Here is a 27,390-nt window from a genome sequence, read left to right on the forward strand (position 1 = left end):
TGAGGAATGTGGCAAAATTTAGATACCTTGAAAACAGAATTATTTTGTTGTTGAATTAAGTCAGTTATGGGGGAGTGCCTGCTAATTTTAAGAAGTCCAAAATTGTTGGTCATGGCCTCATTTCTAAATATGCCACTGGCTTTATGCAAAGATTGAAGGTTGTGCTGGCTTGCTTTCACCATTTCCTATTTATATTATTTGTCAATTTAGACAATATTCGTGCTGATAATCCTTTGAAAAATTTGTATGTTATTTTCATTTTATGTATTGTATAAATTTGTTGTATGGTGTGATTAATGTTTATACATGTATTTTATATTCCGTTATAGGAGGATGAGTTGGATATATTACCTATTGGCCGCTTGTCCCGAGACAGTGCCATCTTCAGAAAGGAAGGAGAGACAGGTGTCATGATGAGAGAATTAATCATGGGTTAGTGTAATAATAATATATAATGCTGCTCAACCATTTGGAAAAAGTTTATATCTGTGTGAGCCAATTGAATACAGATTTTTTTATCATCATAATGAGACCAAGTGTTTCCAATAGTTCACCCAAAATGCCATATCAATATGGCCTGTAATTGTTAACGTTCATTTTTTGTGTCTTACAGAATTGCCAGAACATAAACCTGTAGTATATGAAGCTATGACAGACATCGTTGGCTATGAAGGTTCTAGAGCTCAACTTTCCTGTAAAATTATTGGTAAACCAACCCCAGACATTACCTGGTAAGTCTTATTGTTAATGTAACAAATTACTTTTACCTATACCAAATAATTATCAGAATTTGAATTACATTGTCTATATTATACACAATCTTAAAACTTCCACTGCTTTTTTTCTATAGTCTTAAAATGAATTACTCTTTGGACATTCATATGGACATTTTTTTACTACAAACTACAAAGTTGAGATTAATATTTAGCTTAATAGAATATTTATATTTCTCTCCTGTGTATATTTATAAACAATAAAATATATTTAATATCTTGCACTTTTTACTTAAAGATGCATTATGTAAGAGCTAAATCTGCCTATTGCAGATCTTAGTTTTGGCTTCATATGTTATATCAATTGCTATTTAGACATTTTTTCTCATGACAAGCCTATTAACAACTCTCTAGACTAACAGATGGTTGAGATTTAAATGGATTTGAACACGCACATGATTTACAAATTTAACTATAAAATTGACGTTCGAGACTTAGTCTCGATTCGGTTCAGTCATAACTTCGCCTAGACTAAAGAAATTTCAATGAAATTTTCAATATATTCACGTTTCGTTATCTATTTTTGAACTATTATAGCAAGGACGGACAGCTCCTTATCTAAATCTTACATAAGGCATCTTTAAAATATGTGTTGAAGATATTTTGAGTACAAACATAAGCAATAGAAAAACTGCTGATATGGTTATTCTTGGGATCGTTCAAAGCAAAATAGTGGACAGAATCCAGTAACATAATATAAATATCTATGTATAAGGAATGGTGGAGAGCAATATTGAGGATAATTGATATCATTGATACTTTAATGTCATGAACTCCTCCTACAGAATACCTGCTGCTAAACAGAAAACAACCACAGACTTTTGGCTGCTATGAAGTTTTATCTTTATCATAATGTACATTACACTGAATAAGTTTGAATTTGTTGCCAAGAAGTAATGTTTGTGTAGTGTATTGAGTGGGATGTTAGATCGAAAAACATGACAGCACCCCCAAAGTTTCTAAGTCTATCAGCTTGTACATGTCGATGAAGATTAATAGATTTAACAGAAATAACAAAAAACGACCTTCATAAATTCTTGAGTGGGTGCAAAAATATAAGTGAAGGGAAACAAAAGTAAAAACAAAGTTTTGATTTGCTGTATTTCATGGAATTAAAGAGTTTGGAAAGTTTTGCTTAACACTGAAAATAACCTTCACCATTACGTTTATTTTGATTTTCTTCGGACAGCTGATAAAATGTTATTTCAATAAGCAAAAATCAACTTAAATTTTCTGATCAATTGCCAAAGATCTCACCAATTAGTGCCAATAACTTGATCATCATAACTGATGTAGTAGATATTTAGAGAATTATTTAGACATTATTTACCAGTATTATTAAGGATCCTATTGTTATGATTTTAGATAATCACCAAATTTTCATATGCAAGTAATATGCCAATGATTATCCACAATAAATTAAAAAAATACATTTTGAATAAATACTTGGTACCTCATAATGTAAGTCTCATTTGAGCCTTTTATTTAACATATATTTTAAAACTACTGTTGCAAGGGATATTCTACATTAAAAAAAAGTAGAAAAAGGTCATTGTTAATGTCATGCTGGTACTTTTCACCATCCTAACTTTCTATGAGATATTATTCTTGACTAATGTCCAACATGTTTGGCAGGTGTGTCTATTTATAGATAAATGTAATATGTTGCAGTGAAGAGAATCTTAAGTTATAATATACTTGCTTCATGTAGCATACAGGTAGAATTATATAACTCAACTACTTACACAGAGGTGTAAATTAAAGCACCACAGCTGTGAAAATAAATATAACACATAGACACATATACACATGTTGATTTCCTAATATGACATTTAATTTTATCACCTTTTATGTGTACCATGTAAAGTGCAAACCAATAAATCTACAGTCAAAGATATTTTGTATAATTTCACCTAACATTTGGAACATCTATACTCTGAAATTTTGTTCATTATCACAGAAAACTATATAAGTCAGTTGTAAGAATCACACAAACTTGTCAGGTATTGATTGACACTATTTGCTTTCAAAACAAATAAGTACAAATCCATTAATCTGCATTTGATTTTCAAAAATGAAATAAAAGACAAAACTTACAAAAACGTGAAACTGATAAAAGCATGTAAGAATTGAAATTGTTGTATAAAAAGAACTGTAGTTTTAATAACAGACTAAATTTTTTTAGTATGGTAATTTTTGGAATGGGACAATGGTAGAATAGGTATTAGGTTGGATACTGTAACCATATGTATGTTTGCATAGATATTTGATACCAACAAATATATAAAAGAAAAGTTAATCAAAGAAAAAAATTGTTTACAATCATCCACCCTCATCCGTTTATTTACGAGCTAAAATCATCTCAACATATGTCAGAAAGAAAAGGTTAAATTTTTGGCACAATTCCGATACAGCAGACTTGTAATCAGAAACTCCATTGGGCTGAGCTGTAATCAAAAATAACTTAACTTTAACGTCAGAGCGACACAAGTTAGACAACAAGTTAGGAACAGATTCGTTTTCGAACAAAACTCTACAAATAAAATTTTACTTTGAGAAAATGGCAGAGTTGGCATAAAGTAAACTTGTTAGACTTTTGGTTACGAATCTGTTCCGAAAAACTTGGATGTCTACATTTTACCAACTTCATCAATTTGGATTATCTGTTTGATTCATGGATACAATTCTTTTAGGAAGAAATTTGTTGGATTTCAATTGGAGATATTTAAAGAGTGTCACTTGTAGTGAAAAAAAAGTTGTGCATATGGTTTGCATTGTAATTGTGAAAATATAGTTATATCAACAGACAGGGAAAAAAATATTATCTTAATGTTATTTTTAACGGTTTGGTACTGGTATCAGAAATAGAAAAGTAATTTGGTATTGCAAGACTATTTTTATTTTGGCTAATTCGATAAGTGAAATTTATTTTTAGCACCAAGCTTGTTTGACTGGCATACCTGTAACTATTGGAATTTATGAGTTATTTCGATAAAAATATTCTAATATTGATTACATAATTGAACACTGTTTCTAATCTCAGTAATCCAAGTAATTCATTGCTCGCTTACAGCAAATATTCAAGGAATTTTCAAACAATCAAAGATAAGATAACATCCTTGAAAGAAAATAAAACAGGTGGAGGTATATATTAAGGTACTCTCTTTAACAACCGATAACAATTATTCTATTTATAAACACAGTTAATAGAAAGTGGAAATCTGGTCAATAAATTTTCAAGAAAATGTCTGATACGATTGAGAAGTAACTTGATTAAATAAAATTTCAGAATAGCTGTGATAGGAAATTTAACAAGGGTGTTTATAATCATTAAGTGCCTTGTTGATCAGTCTATGGCATAGTTCAGAAAAAAACTACGACTTATTAATTAATGTATTAAAGAACACTAAGAAACAGTACCACAAGGGAGCGAGTTGACATAAACCATCAAGATGAGTATGGTGTTTTGGCTCATGAGACACAAGTGTCCATTACATGATCATGATGGACCAGAAGGTGAGCAGTGCCATCATCATGATGAAGAGGTGGAGGGACAAGAACATGTTGTAGAAGGAGTCCGTGCAGCTGCAGCAACCTTCGAAAGTGGAGAGCAATCACAACGGCGCAAGTCCTCAATAAAATTAGACTTTTTAGATACCATTAATATCCCTCCTCCTCAACCCCTTATTCAGCGTAGTGTGGTTTCTGAACTTTTAGCAGCTCGTAAAGAAAAGAAGAAATCAAGGAGAAGGGACTCAGAGGTTGAATCTATAGATGAAGTTTATTCTGTAGAGACAAGTAGTATTGGAAGTGAAAGGAAACATTATGAAGAGGTCAGATCTGAGATATCCATTGACACTGGTAATGAGTCACTGACCAGTGATATTGAGGAATGTGAATTAACCACCATTATGGAATCTGATATAGAGTATCCATATGAACATGATAGAGAAGCTGTAGTTAGTGATTTCGATGTGCTAAGCTTCACTGAATCTTGTCATCAAGATTTGGATGAAGAGGATATGGTTACAGAAACATGTTGTGATATACTGGAAGCAGAGGCCTTAGAATTAGATGCTGAAATTGCTCTTATTAGATCTGAAATCAAACAAGAAAATTCTATAACTCTTCCTGTAAAAGAAGAGACTCCTCCAAAAGCTCAAGAGATATCTTCAGCACATGTATTAGAACTACCTTCTGAAGCCCCCATTGATACTTTATCTGAGATTTCATGTAATTCAACTTTTAGGTTAAAGGATGGAGAGGAAATACAACCCGATAAGAAATTCCAGGCAACTTATAAAGAAGGCGTGGCTAGCTTAACAGTAAAAGATTTAGAACTAGAAGATGTTGGTTACTATACATGCATGGCCTCCAATGAACTTGGTGACATCAAAACTAGTGCTGATCTTCAAGTTGAAGGTAAATAAATAGTCTTTTTGTCTTTCTTTAACATTTATCCTCTGAAAGAAAAAGTAACCTTAATACAGAAATCTACTTATCAATACTTCAAATTTTTGGAAAATATAAAAGATTTCTCACATGAATTATGAAAAAATATGTTTTATAAAGGTAAGATGCATTATATTGTAGTAATTATATTGTCAAATACAGTGTGAGAAGATTATGGTTATAGTATGATGTTTATGTTTTTTTTTCTTGTAACAGAGATTCGTCACAGACGAAAGAAGAAGGATACAGATACATCTAAACTGCAGTAAGTAATATTTTAAATAGAGAAATCGTGTCATGTCATAAGTTGATATCAATGTGACAAACCAAGGGAAAAAGGACATAAACATGTAGTAACAGTCCAAATGTAATATTACCAAATGGCTGCAGTTATGTTGACAAAAAACGTGTATTTTATTGACCATACATGCGTTTGTAGCAACAAATTGTTCCACTTATTTCTAATTTCTAATGATATAATAATGATTCATAATTATAATGCGCAAATTTAAATTCACAAATGCATGCTTAAAGGGTGAGAGGCTATGTACGCTATGTGTGAGTATGTCTTCTACTATTTACACAACAGTATATTCTGTCAAATACAACTGTGTTCAAATTGAAACAGATGGGCCTTTAATCAGAAAGAAAATTTATTTATTGTATTAAAAATATTTCATTTTAAGGGCTTACAGACCACCACAAAGTGACGTAATAGAGACAGAAGTTCCCCCTGAGTTTGTTCTACCATTAATTGATCAAATTAAGAAAGTTGGTGAAGATGTAGAATTTACTGTGACAGGTTTGTAATATATATAAAATTTATACAGCTATGGTTGTGTAGTTACCTTCTAAAATTAATTTTATCCATATAGCAGTCAGTAACATTTCAGCTTGCAACTTCCTAAAAATTATTGAATAGTACATTCACTCCTTATGCCATGTATATTATCGATTATTATCTGCCAGTAATTATTGGATCATTGGCAGGAAGTGTCTCAAAGATCTATCAAGTTTCCTGCAAGCAGACTTTTTTGTTGTTAAATACTTAGCTGTCAAGCATTATAGGCAAATTCAATGAAATTCTGGGATACCACAATTGCAGGAACTTGTAACATATCAGATAAAATAATTTGCTATACCTGAACAACCAACTGACATGTCTATTACAAGTAGCGTTTTTTTTTTCAAATCTAGTCTACTCCAATATGTAATGCTGCATTATACCATGTGCTAAATTTTCTTGGCAGTATCTTCAGTCAGACATTTTAACTTGATCAACAATGAATATATTGGCTTAGTTCTAGGGTTGAAATTTCATACTTTACTGATATTCTTTTGACACAATTTGGAAATTAGTAGAATATTAACCAGTAATATATGCTGAAGGATTTGGAAATACAGAGCTGAACATGAAATAGCAAGATATTTTCTAAATATAGGTTCTCTGCTGCTTATGTAAATTAATACATGTACATGACAAGAGGCGTTTACAGAAATGTTGACAAACAAATGGCTTTGAGCCAGATTGAGAATATATTTGTAGAACTAAACACATTTAAGTGGTAACCATTGTAGTTATAAACTGGCCAGATATATAGAGACTTTTTAAATGTTTAATGACAATGACAAAGATAGCTCTAATATTAATATTAAAAATGTTATTCCATTCTGTAGTGAGATGTCGACCCGATCCAGAAATCCACTGGTACCATGGAGAAACATGTATGAAACCCACCGATCGCGTTATTTTTAAAGAAAATAAGGGTGTATATCGTATGATTGTTAAAGACCTTCATGTTACTGATGCTGGTGAATGGCGTTGTCAAGCTAATAACCAATTTGGTCAAACATGGTCTTCTTGTGATCTCAAAGTCCTAGGTGAGAATCACAAACTTTATAGTTAAACTGTAATGATAGCATGGGGAGGTTCTTGTATTCATCTCTGTGAATTCCATAAATAGAAACAGTCATTGAGCAACAAAACATGTTTCAAATTTAAATTCAGAACTGCCTGAATAAAAAGAAGGCTGCACCATCATGATTTTCCTTGCACTCCATCAGTAACAAGATGTGATAGAATGTTAATACCAATTGTTCCGAATTCAAAATCAAGAGCCCCCTATCAAAGAGTAGAAAATATCTAAAAACAACTCCCCCTGTTCTTCAATATTTTGGATACACTTGTAATTTTGTATTATTTTTTCTCATAGAATCCGTGCCAGCAGGCTGTGTAGCACCAGAATTTACACAGAAACTGATCAATATGACTATTACTGAAGGTAGTCGAGCTAGATTAGAATGTATGGTTACTGGATCTCCTACTCCTAGTATTGAATGGTAAGTAAAACATTTTGGAAGTGGGTTGGAGTATAAGACATACATTTAATCTCATACTTAAGTCCAAGTCTCCATTTTTGTGGAAAAAAGTATCAACTTATACAATTAAAAACTTGTGTTGTGATACAGTTATACTGATTTCTTTGTATTAATTAATTAATTGGTTGGCTGGCTCACTGCTATTTATGAGACCTAAGTAAGTTAGAAAATAACCTAAATTGCACATAATAAAAAATGTTATAAGTGCTTTCATGATGTTTTACATTTGATTAAAGCTGGAAATTGTTATTATTACTTTATTCAGGTATAAAGACAGAAAACGAATTGACTCTGATAGACGGTGCCGAATCAGAATGGAAGAAGATGGTTTCTGTGTCATGTCTATCCAAGAAGCCATGTTGGATGATAGTGGCGCTTACATGTGCCGAGCTGTTAACGAAGCTGGTACAGCATCAACAGAGGCAACCATCCGCATACAAAGTATGTAGAAAATTATTCTCCTTAATATACATGTTTTTACATGGTTGTTCCTTAACTTTAAAAAACATTCTTCAAAATTCAATAGCACAGATCTCCAAATCTTTACATTGTTAATTTTCTTTACCTTCAGAAATGGCAATGGAACCATCTTATGGCGATTCAGATGATATGCTTGATGCACCAGTGTTAAAATATCGCTACCAATCACCACCAGACTTTACAGTTCAACTTAAAAATAAAACTGTACCTGAAGGTGCCTATGTCAAGATGTCATGTTCTGTCCTAGGTATTCCTGCCCCTACCATTCGCTGGTTTAAACATGGTGAAGAGATTACCAAAGATAAACATTACAGTTTTAGGGTAAGTTCCTATTATTTTTAACATAATTTAAAAATTACATAGAAATGAACAATATAAATATTATAAGAATTAATTTCTATATGAATAATAATTATTTTATGCACTCATTGTATATATGACATTTCAAGGACTATACAGACATTTTTGTACATATTCAAAAAATATATTGGTTGATACAAATTGGATCATTTGAAAGGTATAAAGGTCAGAGAAACCATGTTACTTAGCTTTAAAATTTTCCCCATTAACATCAATTTACACTTAGCCACTAAATAATCAAGAAAATTTAATTTAGTGTGCATAAATCAAATTTAGATGTGCAGTCAACAATGGTCGATATTTTCCCCTGGAATTAGTGTAATTCTGAATATGTCTACATACATCAACATATGGGGTATTCATGTCTGATACTAATTTCTCTCTCAGTTATGACTGGCCTCTCTGACAAATTTCTTAGGAAACAATTGTCAGAGTGGCCAGTCATAACTGAGAAGAAAAGAGGGGACAAAATGGAAATCACAGTAAAGGCATAGTCCTGCCAATTAAGATCTAATATAATCTTATCAGGACCACTGGGTTGGTACTGACTGATCCATGTTGGAACAATTGTACAGATCTAGAATTACCACGATTGTGAGTCTATGAGTAGTGAGTACCAGTAATAATATATTCTAATTAATAAGTGAATCAGCTCACAGAGATTATTTTAACAGGGAGTACAATCAATTTACACACTCCTGTCCATAATATATATTATGTATTTGACGTTAAATTTGTAATAAACAACAACATCAATTTACACAGGTCTGTCTGTTATGATGGATGTTGTACCATCACATAAACCAACATCTCCTTGACAACACACCTATAGCATCATAACATGACATATAAAAGTCAAAGGCACCTTTATAACAAGATGTAGGTTTATAGATATATAAATAGGAATTGGTACATTACAGAACCTTGGTATGATTATACCAAAACATCTGGTCTTCATCTGCTTGTCTGCTAATACATTCTATGAGGGTTCAATCATCCTAGCTACATCTACCTAGCTCAATTCTTCAACTAGTTCTCCTAGTTAAGAATTCTGGTAGTGGCCAAGTCTACGTAGATTTTTAGGTCTTTACATGTAAATATGGAGGTGTTATCATATCAGGAACCACTTTCGGTAGGCTGAATTGATTTCTTTTTATAGATGACTATATAAACTATATGTCTATTATAAATATTGAGTCATAATGTATTGAGTACATTACAAGGTGATATTCAGTTACATGTGTATGAAGACATGGTGTCGATATGTTATTACTTGGTGGGAAGGAATGGAACACCATACATGTATTGCATTTGATTATTGTTGTCTAAATTTAGTTATTTAATCAAAGTGACCACAACCCAACTTGTGACCTGTAAATTTCTAGAACATTTGATACAACATATCACTTGAGGAGTTCACATAGCTTATAGAAAGTTGAAATTATATTATTGACTAAAATTGCTTTATTGCCTACAATAAATTAAACTAGTTATCCATAATTTGATTGTGGTCCACCAAGCTTTACATTGCTATCTTAGCATGTGCATTAACCACATGTTAGGTCAGTAGGAATACTGGTTACATTAGACTTTGTAGATTTTGGTAAAATATATATATTTCCTGTTGGTTTGTATATGTTTTCCAATTAAGGGTTATGTTTTAAGAATCATGGCTGTCCTGGAAACATATCTTTATGAAAAAATTTTGAGATTGCACATATATTCCATCTGAAAAAGTAATTAATCTTATTATTTAGTAAAGTCGAGGGGTTTAACATACTAACTAGTGTGAATTTGATATAGCAGATTATCCTGATAAATCAAGCATTATGGCTTAACACAACATTATGTAGATTATATATTATTTTTCCAGAACAAAATCTTTCTGCAATTTTTACCATTTTTATTGACAGTACATATTTACATTATATTTCTCAAAACTGTCTACAATCTTTTCCATTTTCACAAGGGAAAAACATGCAAATGATTAGGTTTCAAATGCATACAGATAGATGTATATTGAGTTACTAATAATCTGGTTGTTTTCATTGAGGAGGTAATAGAAAAATATTGGTAACTATACTGTATACAGCTGGTAGTAATTAAAGATAACATTCCACTATAAATTAATAGAAGTTGAATAGATATTAGGAAAATATGTCATTATTTATGTAGATCTACTAATATAGTTTGGGTAAAAATATTGCCCTGTCAATATCAAATAACATCTCATCTAATTATTACCGGCAACTAGTTGTAGGTATTATTTACCTACACTCTACATTTTATGCAATATGTTGAATATCGGCATGAGATGGTATTTTATGTAAAGTTAATCAGAGCAAAACTCCATGGGAAAATAACACAGGTGTCTTGATATCACATAACATAAGCAGTAGCCTTTAGTTTATGAAAACAATCCTGAACTAAAGCTAGTGTAGGCTACCTCAGACATATTCCACCTGAAAAGATTAACAGAAATAAGACACCTACTTATTCGAAAATATCACAAGGTTGAACCAGTCTGGCTACCTAGATCACTGGATTAATGCAAATTTTGCAGACAGTCTTTAAATACATGTATGTTTAATCTAAATGTGTGATGAGTTCATATGAAATCTAAAATATTTTAGGGAATCGCCAAAATGAATTAAATGTATTTTGAAATATATTAAAAATTATTTCAGAAAAACATTACGATAAACCATTCTTGTATAGAACCTAAAATGTGCAGACATTATAAAGTAGCTATATATCAGCAACATGAAGAAAAATAAAATTGAACAGCAAGAGTAAGATGTTGGCTTCTTGGCAATTCTTAGTCATGGTTTCCATAAAATATATGACCTTTAAATAATATCGCTATCTTCTCTAGAATATCTACATAAATCTCTACTTGAGTACAAGAAGAAAGAGATCGTTATTATTTACCATAATAAATACATTTGCACTGTATATTGGCAATATACGACAGATCATACGACAGCACAATACTTTGATTTTAGGTGCTTCAGAAATTCAGTATAGCAACATTACATGATTCAGTAAAATATAGCTGGTATTTCAGAATACATCAATAAAAAATTATAATTGAAGATGATTTTTTTTTCAGAATAATTATGGTCTTCTGTCTCTAGAAATTAATCAAGCGTCTATACAAGATATTGGATCATATACATGTGAAGCTACTAACAGTGAAGGAACAGTAACATGTAATGCTTACCTTGATGTGGAATGTAAGTACAGTACTTTGATTTCATGCAAACTGTCCCTGTCCATTATTATTGTAAAAATACATTGTCAGTTCTTTCTAATAGAGGGGGGTTGGATGGCTGAATAGTTAGCGTGTGCGCGCTGTATCATAAAGTCTGTCATTGAGTCAACTGGCGTGGTTTCGAATCCCCGGTTGTACGTGACAAGAGTAGGGTCACCTGTCCAACCTCGTGGGTTTTCTCCGGGTCCTCTGGTTTCCTCCCACTGCTAAAGACCCCTACGCACAAGCGAATTATTGAAATAAAATTAAACCATATGTTGGTCCCGAAATTACCTAGTTTGTTTCGAGTGGACGTTAAACCCCATTTCTCGCTCTCTCTCTCTCTCTCTAATAGGGTTTTAATCTAAAGGGTTCTGGTAAAAAAAAGAAACATAGACAATGTTGCCTTCAAAAATGCTAAGGAAAGTTTATGAATGGTCAGTGCAAAGATTAAAAAGGTTAATGTGTGCAATATTGATTTTGTTAGGTTTGGATGAAGAGGTAACAGTACTTGACTTTTCTCGACCTAAATTTTTGACACCATTGGAAGATGTTAGTGTCAATGAAGGTGAAGAGGCTGTCTTTGAATGTGTGGCTGTCGGAAAACCAATGCCTAAATTCAAATGGTAAATATATATAGTTCAACTGTTCAGCAATTTAAAATAGTTAATACCTTAATGACAGTAATAAAAATTCCAATGGATATAATTTGTTCTGGAACTCGATTTTTATGAAAGAATATTATTTCTACTACATGTATATCTATTCCAGGCAAAAAGATATGATTGAATTATGCCAGTCTTCAAGAATAGAGCTAGTTGCAGAAAGAGATGGAACAGCCAAGTTGATTATTAAAAAGGCTAAGGTTTCAGATGCTGGTTTATTCTATTGTATTGCCTATGGTAAATCAGGTCGATGCAAGTGTTCAGCAACACTCAGAGTGAGAGGTAAAGAATTGATATTTTATTGGTTTTATATGCCATAATTACAATGTACATTCAGAATTTATATATTTCTTGTTTTATAGGAAAGGTAGTTTTATAGTAATGTACTGTAGTTTTATTGGTTAAAATAAATATACTTTAGTTTTCCTAATTTGTCAAGAAGAGTAATGGAGATTGTATTTAATTTTTTATTTTAGCCGCTTCCCAATCTCCACCACCAGAACGATCTCAATCTACCAAACAAGGTGATCGTCTACAGAAAATATGGGCAGATCGTTTGTACGATTCACCAGAACAACTGACACAGCCTGGTAAACCCCCAGTTTTTACTCTACAACTGCAACAAAGTGTAGAACTGTTTGTAGGTGACAGGTTACGTCTTGACTGTTCTGTCGATGGATTACCTGCTCCCATTGGTAAGTTTTTATTAGCTGTATGTTATTTTTCAAATGATTTGAAAGTTAATTTGCATTCGATAGCCTGTATTTTAAAGATGCCTTCCCACTTACAAACTGTGTGATTTGATAATATATTTGGACTAAAAACAATTTATACATCAAAATTTTGCTTCAGATCCTTCTCAAAACATTTTAAAGAAAGAAACACCTCAAGCCGTCTATAATATATTTGAAGCCGCCTTGTTTGTCACTTGACTGGATCCAGGATGGTCCATTGTCAGCTTGTATTTATCGTTACACACTGTCCATTTGCCATAAATATTTGCCAACTTCTTTTTCTGTCGTTTTATCGCAGAGTCTGTTGTACATTCACGTCTCTACTGTTCTTACAATCGTTAGCCATTCCATCATGTTGCCAGTCAGGGGCAGTAAGATTGGGTGTATCTACTTTCCATATATCCCAAATTTTTCATACTTCTATTGGAAATAACTACCTTATAATACTTTCATGGGAAGGCATTTTTAAGATATTCTATTTATTCATAACATCATAATGTATAATTGAAATAGATGCCTGTTGTAAATATAAACCTATGGTTTTAAGTCAATACACTATTCCTCACATTCATTAATGTTATAGTTTTCCTGCATTGTCAACTAATGTCAGCCTGATGTAATAATATTAAAATACATGTTAAATAATATAACTCTAGTTTGCCCCTTATAATTTAATGTTTTCTTTTTGTACCTCAGTAACTTGGCATAAAGGATATCGTGATCTGACTTATGATGCCAGACATCGTATGGTAATGCTTGGTTTGATGCACCAATTTGAGATTGAGTCAGTCATGTTGAACGATTCTGGTGAATACATAGTTCGAGCTACCAATGTATTTGGTATTATTGAAACATCTTGTAAAGTTACCATTAAACCACGACCAGAAGGAATGGAAAGGTGAGTAGAATACTGTGATTTATACAGAAGAAAATAAAATCATTTGTGGGTTGTATTTAATTATTTTTCCTAGGGATTAGAGAAAGAACATCCAGAATCAATCTTGATCAAGACTATAGAAGCCTAATCTAAATGTTGCTAAGTAATAAACTAATTGTATTCCATAGAATTGTGATCCGTATTTCCAGTTTAAATAATTTAAAAAAAAACCCAATTCATCAGGATTAAGATCATTTAATTTTGAATGCTATTTCTTCAAATGTCCTGTAAACATGATTTTTGAACATACCTATATATTTAATTTTGTAGAGGTACCACTCCGATGGTCAGTAAACCAGAATATGGTCCAATGCGAAGACGAGCAGGTACACTACTTTAATAATTTACATTTTTAGCTCCTACCTATTTATATTACTGTATATGTTTTTTTTTTGTTTGATTCCTACATTTTACACTATGATAAAACAAAAATAGATTTCTTTCACTAAAGAAAAATGCACCTCTTACAATTCCACCAACCTTTAGTATTTAGTCAGGTGCATGTTCTTACTTCGATTGTTTTCAATTAGTAAACAATTTGTTAGCATGAAAAAACACAGATTTCACTTTTATCAATATTACTTAATTATTTCTCTACAGATGGACGAACACCAATAGGTATTAGCATTTAGAGTACCTAAAGCAAGATTTGTAGCTTGCATGAATAATGCTATATTTTATTGTTTATTTAGTTATTTTTCATTTATACATTTCCATACAATAAGGCCAAACTAATTTAATTTTCTGTTCTATGGGTCTTGATAAATAAAAAGCCACTTGAATCATATGAAAGATGTTTAGTTTAAAATTTAAAAACTTAAAAATTTAGAACTAAAAGCTTTTGTTTTTAAATTAGTCTTTTTCCAGAAGAAATAAGGACAATTTTAACAGGTGTTCCCAAAGAATAGAAAATCAAATTGGAGTGGCCTAAGTAGTCACAATGCTTTTAATGCTTTTTCTTCCCAGATATATGTAACATTTGACAAGTGAGGTTCTGGGGTATATAACTCAGGACATCACTAAAGTCACTTCTTATATTTACAGTACATGAGCTACTCAAAATATGTATGGTATTTTTCTGTTTCATTGTGTATACCTATTTAATCCATAAAATGCAAATGACTTCAGAATTTCTCAGAAATTATAATTTTAGTTGATCATGTAGGCAACTATAATTTAAAGGCTGCTTAACTCAAATAAATGTCATTGAATTTAAGAAAGAAAAATCACTTGTACTGTAAATATTATGATATAAAATTGCTGCTAATGGGAATGTCATCAGAAACAAATCTTTTATATTTCCAAGTTAGAATTTGGACTTGATCAGAAATGTTCTTACTGCCATGATTTCCTTTCCGCTATACAATAATTATATTAATCTGGCTTATGGAATTTTTGATAACATTCATCTCTAAGCCTACATGAAACCAGTGATTCAAGTTTCATTCTCAAAGTTGAAAACTTTGTAGATTATTAATTATGAGATATATTGAATATAATTCAAAATAAAAATTATTAAAGCTTTTTTAAACTAAAATGCTATTAATTGCTTATTTTATACAATTAACAAATTAAAATTTGCTAATGTATACTCAAAAAGATCATTTTCAGGTGTCATAATTTCTTAGAACTTAATTTTGAAATCCCATCGCTGAACTTAACCATTGTTATCATAGCCTATACATACCAGCATTATCATAATGGCATTATGCAATAACATTTTCAAATCAGTTCTGTTTTTGCTTGATACATTAGAATAAAAAGAACAAATTTCATGCCCATTATTTCAATTCGATTTTTTTTTTGTCTGATTTAAAAATCTTAAAATATTCATTACATATTTATTATTAGAATAAAAATAACAAATTCCATGCAAAACAACATACTCACTATTTTCAATATTATTTTTTCTTCAGCTCCATTCTTTATTAAACATCTACCAAGAAATATTGATGTAATGGAAGGAATGAATGTTCGTCTAGACTGTATATTAAAAGATGGTAAAGAAAGAATAACTTGGCACATGCAAGGAGCAGAGTCAGAAAAAGATAAACTTGCCAAAGAAGGTTTTGAAGGGGATTATGTGCAAATGACAGATAAGCCACCAGAAGAACCAGTCATTAAGCTAAAACCCAAAGATGAGGGAAAACCAAAACAAGGTTGGTTGGAATAGAATTTGTTTTTTAAGACTACTAATCTGTGAAATCCATCATATCATTAGAAAAGTTTACCTTTTCGTGAATTCATATTAATTAAAAACATTTTTCCGTTTGTAGCTCCTTACTTTATCAGTAAGCCACAAGATGTATATTTGCCACTTGGATATGAGGCTGTGTTTGAATGTGAAGTTGGAGGAAGTCCAGCACCTATTGTCTCATGGTATGTATAAGATTTTATGTTGGGTATGTTTATACATGTGTTCCTGCATAAAATTAAGGCCTGTAAATGGTTCTGATATTGATTTTGTATTTTACAATACTCTATATTTTGTCCCACAGGTCAAGAGCTGGAAAACCCTTGAAACATGGAGATAGTATCAAATTAGTTTCCAAGGGTAATAAACACCAAATCCATATTTCTTCCATTGGGAAATCAGATGCAGGAAAATACTCGGCAACCATTTCCTCATCAGCTGGGTCAGATTCAGCATATGCTTCACTTGAAATAGAAGGTAAATTAAAACATGATTGTTGACTATTTTTAAGTTAATGCCTTAAACTTTACCATATACTTTACCATATTGATTAGTTCAAATAGTATTTAAGTTCTGAAGTAAATACTAGCTAAATATCTGTAATCGAAGGCAGATATATTCTGTGGTTATTGTGTCACAGAATTTAGGTTACATTCTGATTCTTTTTCGATTTCTGATCAAAATGAAATATTTAATTATCTTAAAAAAACTTGAAAATTGTCCAGCAGAAATTCAGATTTGCATATTCACAAACAAATTACTATTAGATGACAATAAAACAGATTTCTTGGTAATAACATCACAAGCAAAATTTACAAGCATCCACCCTCGTTATTGGAAATCGCAATATTCATTATACAATGAAGCCAAACCTGGATACTTAATGAGGCCCCCTCTCTCTCTATGACACCAATTCTACAGATTTGAAGAATATCTATAGTTAGCAAAATGTACACGGATGATATTGGAAAGATTTGACCAGAGACATATATGCTACAACTATTAGTGCTTTAGATATTTCTCAGTTGGATTATGCAAATGTTCCATAAGCCAACATTCCTGAATATTTGTTACATCAGCTTTAAGTTTCACAGAAATTATAGGCATTATATTAGTTAAAATACCCCTTTCTCTTTAATTCTTCAATGGATACCACAATTCTCTAAAAGAGACACTATGAACAGTATGCTACAAGTGTCCATAAACCAAGCATCTGGAACAATCTACATGAAGTCTTATGTCAAAATTTATCATTTAATTCCTTTAAATCCAGCTTAAAGATATTTCTGGTAAAAAAAACCCATTATATGTGTTAAATATATATTTTTTATGTACACAGATATAACCATTAGTTCTAATGTACCACTATAGAAGACAGTCAATAATAATGAAATAAATACTGTTTTGTTTTCAGTAATAGAGAAGCCCTCACCAAAACCCTCACCAAGATTAGATCAAAGAAAATCAAAGTAAGCATATTTAGTATTTTTAAAATTATACTTAAAAGATGTTTCTGAAATTTGAAACTTTGAAGACCCTCTACCCATATCTTAAAATTGCAACTATGACGGGTTGTTTAATATACATGTGTATAATTCTGTATTGATAACAGAGTTAGAACCAATTTATATATTAGTTGTCATACACTTTTAGCTCTTCAACATTTACATTGTTCCTGGGATTTAAATAATTGGAAAGAGGATGAATGCATTCCTGGAAGGTTCCGTTAAATCAATCGATTATCTTTTTGAATGATTTGAATTGGTTGTAGAAGTGAGAAGCCATTTACAAGTTTTCATCTGTTTCAGGAAAAATCTACCTTCAACATTTGCCAAACCATTAGAAGAAGAAGTGACGGCAGTGAAGGGAGATAATTTAGATCTAGTTTGTTCTATTGAGGGAGCTCTTAAAATAGTATGGGAAAAAGATGGCAAAAAGGTAAAAACAAAAGTTAAATTGCTACTAGATTTATGTATGTCATTCTTTTAACACTGTAACATCTTGTGTTTTGCAAAAAAAATGTATATATGATAAATTTGTGACATGAGAGTGAAGTTTCCAAATATGTAAATACTTATTGGAATTTGGACCATACAATGACGTAAAAAATGTTTACTTTAGCAAAATTTTGTTACATTATTGTATCTTTTACAACTGTATATTTACTTTCAGATTAATAAAAATGTAACTTCTGATCCTGATGGTACACAGACTTTAAGTCTGGCAAATTTAAAAGATCGGGATAGTGGTCTTTATGCTTGTGTTGCTACATTCCCTGATAATATCATTATTAAAACAAGGTCATGGGTCAACATCACAGGTATATATTTAAATTCTCATTGTCAAATGTAACACATAACACATATTTATTACATTTTAATTTGCATTTAGGTTTATTGCATATGAACTGGTGTTAATTTGTGCAGAAATAACAATCCAGACAAAAATATTTTATTTTATTTTGCAGATTCCCCTACACCTTCCATTTCATCAGCTCAAGACATAGATGATGGAAAGTAAGTACATTTGTTTTATTTTCTTTGTCTTTCAGACACTCCCATCCCTACCCCTTGAGCAGAACATTCTAGTGTAGAATTTCCTGGGTTTGAATCTTGGTGTGGTCTGAGTAGAACCTTCAAGATTTTTCAAAACTAATTTCAATTTGGCACAAGGATGTGACGAAACACCAATGGCTATCTTTGTGTGCACATAAAAGAACATTGATATTAGGGCAGTTTTCTCCCTCTAAAACCATGTAACCATACAAAAATGTTAACTTATGTTAGTCTTAAAATGACCAAAGTATTGTGTTGTTAACAACTAACCCCATTCCATTCCGTTTCTAAAACTTAGTCATCAGTTGAATGGTTTGTTCTGATAATAACAGATTTTAGTTGAGAGAGAGAGTTTAACCTTTATTGTATTCTCTGTTATCTTTTTTAGTTTCAAACCCGAATTTCAATCTGAATTAAAAGACATCACATGTCGAGATGGAGAAAGTGTACTATTACAATGTAAGGTGAAAGGTGAACCCCGCCCTCAAGTCACATGGCTCCGTGATGGAGAAGAATTATTAGATGGACAGGTATGTATTGGTGGGTTCTTTTTTTGTTAAGGTTAAATTGGACAAACATAATTTGAATTTGAAAGACTGTGTTCTTCACTACAATATACTTGTCTCCTCATATAAAGCCACAGCATGCCAGAATAAAGGTTAAAAAATTTGCGTCCAAGAATTAATCAAATCGATCAATCTAAATTTAAATTATGGCCATTTCATTTTTACATGTGTCTTTTGTTTGCACAACATGTGTCTTTGATAAGTAAAATAATAATATATTATCATCTTTTTTGTACATGTACTAGCCAGCCCATTCTTCATATGTTTTTTTTATACTCAGTTATGCTTAATGAAATAATGTGGGTATCAAATCTTTCAAAATCATAACATAAATCAACACATTAATTGTTTAGTTATACATGAGCAAGATCTGTAACTACATATTTGCATGTTCATTTGTCAAGGTTATTTCGATTACTTGCATCCTTGAATTAAAGCACCAAATTTTGCTTGGCAATCTAAGACTGAGATATTAAAACAGAGTCAGGGGTTGTTCCCTTTAGTTGGAAGATTCATTCTCTTTAATTTTAACATTTTTCTGTACAGGTATATCAAATAAGTACTATAGGTGATAACTGTCAACTACAGATTGTAGAAGTTTATCCTGAAGATGAAGGAATATATTCATGTAAAGCTGTTAACTCAGCAGGACAAGCTTCACTCTCATGTAAACTGACAGTGGAAGGTAAGTGAATATATTTTGTGCTCAGTTTCTTTCGGTTTGCTGGCAAAGTGCTTTGTTTGATGCTTTTCCTGAAAGCAACATAATGCTTTTTAACAGAACATTACATATGCACAGCTACATTTTTATAATAAACAAAACATGTTTAAATTATCAAACTAATTTGCAAATTATTTTATGTGATAAAGAATAAGATATATAAACTAGTTAATAAAACTGGATATTTTAGCTAAGTTTATAAGATGTATGCTTATTACCTGTAAAAATTAAATACATATTAAATAAAACAATTACAAATATTTACATAACAGATACATACATTTTCAATAAATATTTTACTAAACACAGAATTCACATGTCCTGTTTATGGTACCCTATCTTAATCAGTATAACATTTAGACATATAAAATGTGGAGGTTGAATTTTTCCAATTTGTTGTCAAGATAATTACTGGATAAATGTTACTAATATAATTGGCATATCCAAAGTCAGCAGTATCCCAAAAAATTATTTTTCTAAATTGATGCATTTATTTATCATTTTGTTATTTAATTATAAATATTAAAACTGAGTGGTGAGGCTATATAAAGCTATACCACTGTACATAGTTAGTTTGGATATGCCAAAATTGAAAAAAATTTTGGGCTTCTGTCTTCTTCATTCCATAACACAATTATTCCTTATGTATCCCAAAATTCCTGGTTTTTCCTCCTAGATGCCATTTCAACATTAGACCATGCTTCTGTTGCCTCCTCTGTTGAAAATGGTAAGCCACACAAATTATAATCTTGAATGCATTCATTCTTTTTCTGCTTTAGTTGTAAACTAATTTTATTTCTCCTGTTTGGTTGAAAGTTGTTAAATATGACATGATTGAATTGTCATGTTAAAAAAAAGATGAGATACTAAATTTAAGGAGGATTTGTCCTGTTTGTTATGTGAAAGGACATCATATTATGTATCAATTTTATAAAATTTCATAGCTTCATGAAATAAATATCGAAAAGGAAAACAATTAAACTTTGGAAATGTTGTGAATTAAATTTTAAGTCAAGTACATTTGAGTTAAGGATACTTCAATACATATTATTTGACATGTACTTCTTTTAAATATACATGATACCTTTGTTTAAATAAGCATAAACAATTTTTTTTCTATTCAAGTTTGTCATATCTACACTTTCAACCGAATAATATACTCCTTGGTAGGTCTTTGTTATGATATCTTTTTTTCAGTTTTCTACTCTTTATTTTAGTAGCACCGCCCTGTCTTTTTTATTTCAGTGACTGAGTTTCACTTATTGTAGATATGTGTAGTTATAGATTATATTTTATTTTATTGAAACAACTCACTTCACATCATATCATTTTCATAATTTACTTATAGAAAACCCATGTTCATATCTGAACTATTCATACAATTTCTCTGGTGTAGGGATGAGGAGGTCATAACCTCGCCCATAAACTTATTAAATATTTCACACCACATATAACCATAACATTTGTATCCTTTCCAAAAAAACTCTTTTGATAAAATGAGTAAAATTTCTAATAAAATCTTATTGCCACATCAAAATACCTTTAGGGGTTTCAGTCATATAAGGCATAGACTTAATTTGATATATATGCAAAGATGTTAACATAATGTAGTTGAAATAGTCCCTATTCTGTATTGATTGATGCATATTGTATACATGTTGTTTTTAAAAATTAAATCTGTTAATATTGTATCACCTTTTGATGTATTGGGCAACCTGAATGCAACTAAAGACAATAACTGTTCTGTAGGCCTACTATCAAAGTCATAATAGTTCCAAATGATGAACAGATTAAAATAAACCATATTGTTGTACAATAGACAGACTAAATCAACAAGCTTTCTTTATTTGTAGAGGTGTCAAGAAACGGCTAATAAAATTCTTGATACACATCATTAAAGTCGACAAACATTCAATAAAATTTAATAGGGAGTCAAAGCAGGCATGAGTTATGTGCCAATAGGCTGTCAGTGTGTTCTTGTATTTACCTTTGGTCAATTGAGACCTAATTGAGTAATAAAAATTTTATTAGTCTGTATACTTGAGTTGTATAAAATGTTCCTAAACAATTGAAGCTATTGTCATAAAATATAGGTGTGATAAAAATGGTTATATCAAATATTCATTGTCTGTCAAATATTCTTATTAATAAATCTTGATGACATAAATTTTTAGGTATAATATTTCATCTTGTGTCTGTTATTTTGATTGTAGGTATGTGAACAAGTCTTGGCTTATTTAATCTAAATATTTAGTTATAAAAATTAAGGAAGGTATTTTGAGATATTTTGGAATCAGCATGCCAGACTTCTTAGTAGATATTCAACTTCTTCAGGTATGGATTATTGGGGTCACATTGTGAAATAAATCCTGCTTGCTATTCATTAACTTAGAAGATAGTTTAAAACAAAAACATAAAAATAACAAATATGTATTTATGGCGGTTTCTTTGATAATTTTCTGTCTGGATGATTTTACTTTGTCAGTAGCTGGGATAGGAGTGTTTTTATCTTGAATAATTCTAATTCTCACAAAGTATATAGGCTTAGATATCAACCTAATTTGTTGGTTTTATTATATGTAGATAGTGTATTTGTATCAATGATTTCTTCTTGTTATTCACATATATGTCTATCTCAGAGCAGTCAAAATATTGACAATTGGTCAATAATCTGCAATATTTTCCAATTTTTGCAGATTTTGAGTTGTTTTTTCCGGTGGTCTGATGGGTGAATGTAAGTTAATAGGGGCCAGTCAGTCTAAGTGCTCAGTTTGTTTTAGAGATCAGTGGTCTTGTTTACATAGGCTGGACAATCCCCTACAGCATGACCACACAGCATATCTCATGGTAGCTTTAATCACATGAGGGCTTTGATGTCTTTACTATGACATGGTATTATTGAATGAGTTGCTGTTGGTCGGGCATGTTATGAGATAGTGGGAGAGGCTCTGTCTGTTCTAAATCCTAGCCACATTCTTTTTAGGATAAACATCTGGAATATCATATTTGCAGGGAAGATAGTTTATGTAGTGTTGTAAAGGTAATAAATATTTACTTACATTTTGATGTTTTGCATTTGTTTGAAGTGGTTAGTTAATTTGAGTACATATACATTGTAAAAGGAAACAACACAGAAAATGTAGAAATTATAATTAAAGTAGCTAAGTATCATCCAAAATCTTCGACATTGAAAACACAACTTACTTGTCAATTTAAATCAACGTACCATAATGCATTTCAGCGCCATTTGTAACAAGGGACTCGAAGAACGAGGCTAGATATATTCCACAAGTCATGTCAAACGCTGACGCCATATTCTTATCTGGAAAAAATGCACAATGAATACTATCGTTGTAGATTGGAATAGCCAGACATTGTCATTTCGCCGAACATAACTGATTTGAAATTAGAGTAAAAACGGAAACGATTGAATGTAAATCAGTTTATATACATTCAAATTATATTATTATATGTGTTGTGACCCACTTGTTTTAATTTCTAGCGATTTAGCTCCTTTAAATTGGTAAAGAATATTATTTCTCTATAATTTCCATAACAATTTATTGTTGAACATTGGTGGAAGAAAATGCTATGAAACAGCATCTTCAAAGATATAGTTGAATTTGACATGTCAATTTAAATATGAGTATATCTGGCTTGTAGATTTGCAATCATGTTATGTGCAATATGAAGAAACCAATATATTTGAACATGTCACACATATGTATATATACCAGCGGCTGCCAGGCAGGATACGCCCACATTTTGCAAGAGATGGATAGATAACAAGCTAAAAACATACGCTAATTTTTTTGTACAATCAGGGGCAATAATCCAGAAAATGTGGGCGTATAAAAATGTTTATTGAATCATCAATAAAAACTGGTGGATATACATATGATTAATACACAAACACATTAATACACAAAGAATTTACATGTGTATTAAATAATGAATAGGGAATAGGCAAACAATTCACATGTGTATTGATTGAATCATAAATACTCTAACTCATGAATACACAAACCCCAGGATAAACATGGGGCATATTGTACTATGAAAATTAGAGATTTAGGGCTGACATGGAAAATGTTCTTGTCCTTTGGATGGAATAGAAAACAGATGTTCATCTGGGTTTATGTGCATGAAAAAGAAGCATTGAGGATTTGAAGTAATCAAAGCAGAATGCTGCTGCCCGACAAAGAAATAAAAAATACCATTTGTTGTCTCGAAATAACCAAAGTATTGTGTTGACAGGACATTTCTGCCCACTCCATTTTTTTTTGTATGGATATTAAAAATGTAGATGTAAATATAGTTAAAGATAATTCTATTATATAGGTGGTAATTTATTGTTTGCAAATCACCATCACCAACAAATCAGAGTGAAGTTTGCTTATTGTCCCAGTTAATTTATTGCCAAAAAAAAAGATAGAAAGAAACTAAGTGACCATTGGTGTTGGGGTCAGTAGAGGGTGAAATGAGTTTTGGTGTGTGCCTGACAGATTAAGCATGTGACATTTAGCAAGTGTATGGTTTAAATGTAAAGGTTTAGAAGTGACAGAAATATAGGAAAGTGAAGAAAACATTTAATTTAATTAACATAGGGATGTGAATATTGTGATCAACAACAAGTATATTAATGGTGTGAATTTAAATATGTTAATTAACATTGGTTAAGGTCAGTAATAGCTTTTTATGTTTATGGGTGCCACAATGAATTAAACAGGCGGTTGCTCACAAGATACGCCCAGATTTTGCAAGAGATGGACAGAGAACAATTCTCGTACTATCATGGGCCATATTCCAGGAAGTTATTATCGGATATGTGCCAATATCTTTTAGTTATAAACATATATTTTAAGTTTCATAAATATCGGAATATCTAGAGGGTCCACATCCTTGTATAAGGGGGGAGGAGCCATTTTGTTGGGCAGTTTCAGTCTGATTTTCATGAAATTCAAACTCAGCTGTCAATGTGGTGTAACGGTGACATATTTGAATGGTTTTTAAAATCTAATAAAAGGAACTAAGATCTTTGGGTTATAAACATCTCAATCGATAAAATTTGTGACCTAGAGGCTCCATAATCTAAAAACGTGGGTTTTCGTTATCAAATGTCAGGTAATCCAATCAGGGCCATAATCCACAAAGTTGGAGTCTGATACATGCCAATATTGAATGAACCAAGATTTTTTGGATATCCTAAATTTCAAGTTTTGTCAAAATCATATAAAAATTGTGACCAGTAGAAGGTCGACCATTTAAAATTTGAATGGACGGACACATACGTGATGACGGCAATAATGTCCACATGAAAATCTGGGCATATAAAAATATATGTGTAACTTTCATAAGCCTTGAGATAAAGTGTTTTACAAGAGAAAAGGGTGGGAGTAGCCGTATTGGGTGTGAGAACAATGCTGAAAATGTTCCACATTGATTTTCATAGAAATTTAATTTAGAGCCTCTGATATGGGGTTTTGTTTAAGGATTCCATGTGTATTAGTCATGGCTTGTTGTTGGGATTAATTGTATTTTTAATTTCCATACCCATTACACATCTTTTCTGTCGGGATAACTGTCTGACCTCTTTCTCATTAATTTAACCATTTTAGTCTCTTTATGTAGTTCTCATGAGTAATATATTATTTCCATAATAATGTCACAATAAAAAAAATAGTGAATGTTTAAAGTTAATCATTAAATAATAGAGTTGTTATATTGGAGCATGTGGCACATCCACTAAGATGTCAAATACAGAAGCTGAGTTGACATGGAACCCCCCAGGTTTAGAATTTGATAATTACCTAAAATCACAGAGAGAAAATGATTATATAGAAAACTTATGTCCTGTCAGTTTGAATAATTACCATTGTTGAGGTGTTTAAACAGTTGCTAATCTCTTGTTTCTATTGTGTAACATGCTTAATGGTTGATTGTATCAATTATACTTAAATGAAAGCATACAAGATAACTTTATGAAAAACTGCAGATGTGGATGAAAGAATTGGGTAGTTCATAAACTGCAAGTTAGAGTTAATTTTCCGCCAAGAATAAATAATTTTGAAATTGTTTGGGTGAAACTCAAATGATATATACTGGTAACTAACTGAAGATGATCGATGTATGGCTCATAATGGTGTCTATACCAAAATACATATATTTCAAAATGAAGAAATATGAAAGATTTTGAGGATTTAATACTGGAGCAAAAGACATGCACTACAGTAATAAATAAGTATGAGGATTTAACATTTGCTTTGACATATTGTGATATTGCAGACAAGAGTGGCTCAATATTTTTTTTATAATAGGAAGGATTTAATATCTGATTTGGCCTAAGGTCATATTTTTGTTTAAATATCAGGGTTTTAGTACCATGTGGTTTTGACATTTAGTATTAATCTTCTATAACAGGAGATAGCGTTGTCATAATTAATTGTTGAAGGTGTCAAACATCCCATCGTGCTAACATGTTTTAACTTTAAAAGTATCCAGTTAGATTTGATAGTTAAATGACAGTACCACCCCCCAAGATGATTATAGTCTCTTGTTACCAGTAAAATCTTGTGTATCAATATCTCATTTCAGGATAGTTTATTTTAAATTAACTGTTAATTATTTTATGACCTGGCTTTATTGAGTAGAGTGATCAACATTGGAGGAATTGCCATGCTTCACCGACTACAATGTTGTTCACTCCATTGATAAATTCTTAAGATTTGGATATCTGTATAAAGTTGTTATCCTAACTGTAATTGTTTGATTTAGTTGCTATGACAATTTGGATAGAACAAAAGTACTCATATTGGGCTCACACATCCTTAAATTACATAAGCTCATAGTAAGTAGAAATTTATATCTTGAGAATCACATCCATGTGGGTAAGAACAGTTCACAGTTAAACTACTATATAAGCTACCTGAATTTTGAACCTGTTTAATGAATTACTGTTTTAAAAGGAAATATATCTACTTTCTGGTTTGAATTCAACTGATTTTAAAATAATGTACCAAAATTAAATTGAAGAATTGAATTGTTATGTGACAATCACAAATTAACAGTATAAATTTAATGAAATGGGCACTTCCTTTTACCCTAAATCAAAGATGTTGATTATCATTTGGGGGATTTTTAATACCTTGCCAATTACAATATTTCAACTAAATGAATGAAATGGGGTTTAACGGCCTACTTTTCTACATCTCCCAGACTAATGGAGATGGGCATATGCCATACAGTATGCTGTGAGGGAAATTTTGCCCGGACAGCAATTGAATTCCAATTGTCAAGCATTCTTTTAGGTACATGCCAAGTT

At 31.2% G+C, this 27,390-nt stretch overlaps 1 protein-coding gene across 1 annotated transcript in view; it reads left to right on the forward strand.

Moving 5' to 3' along the window:
• The window catches only part of LOC126831518 (titin), a 354,899-nt gene that overhangs the window by 270,830 nt on the left and 56,679 nt on the right, over positions 1-27,390 (forward strand). The window contains exons 238-263 of the mRNA XM_056103456.1: positions 330-432; positions 614-731; positions 5,023-5,195; positions 5,442-5,490; positions 5,912-6,027; positions 6,903-7,106; positions 7,439-7,565; positions 7,870-8,045; positions 8,176-8,405; positions 11,557-11,680; positions 12,185-12,323; positions 12,469-12,644; positions 12,839-13,057; positions 13,793-13,994; positions 14,304-14,359; positions 14,634-14,651; positions 15,950-16,192; positions 16,310-16,412; positions 16,532-16,704; positions 17,642-17,696; positions 18,036-18,165; positions 18,400-18,547; positions 18,695-18,743; positions 19,171-19,312; positions 19,895-20,033; positions 20,746-20,796. Coding sequence (XP_055959431.1) covers positions 330-432; positions 614-731; positions 5,023-5,195; positions 5,442-5,490; positions 5,912-6,027; positions 6,903-7,106; positions 7,439-7,565; positions 7,870-8,045; positions 8,176-8,405; positions 11,557-11,680; positions 12,185-12,323; positions 12,469-12,644; positions 12,839-13,057; positions 13,793-13,994; positions 14,304-14,359; positions 14,634-14,651; positions 15,950-16,192; positions 16,310-16,412; positions 16,532-16,704; positions 17,642-17,696; positions 18,036-18,165; positions 18,400-18,547; positions 18,695-18,743; positions 19,171-19,312; positions 19,895-20,033; positions 20,746-20,796 — 3,463 coding nt within the window. The remainder of the gene's footprint in view (positions 1-329; positions 433-613; positions 732-5,022; positions 5,196-5,441; positions 5,491-5,911; positions 6,028-6,902; positions 7,107-7,438; positions 7,566-7,869; positions 8,046-8,175; positions 8,406-11,556; positions 11,681-12,184; positions 12,324-12,468; positions 12,645-12,838; positions 13,058-13,792; positions 13,995-14,303; positions 14,360-14,633; positions 14,652-15,949; positions 16,193-16,309; positions 16,413-16,531; positions 16,705-17,641; positions 17,697-18,035; positions 18,166-18,399; positions 18,548-18,694; positions 18,744-19,170; positions 19,313-19,894; positions 20,034-20,745; positions 20,797-27,390) is intronic.

The sequence above is a fragment of the Patella vulgata genome, chromosome 9, assembly GCF_932274485.2.
Source record: "Patella vulgata chromosome 9, xgPatVulg1.2, whole genome shotgun sequence".
Classification (NCBI taxonomy): domain Eukaryota; kingdom Metazoa; phylum Mollusca; class Gastropoda; family Patellidae; genus Patella; species Patella vulgata.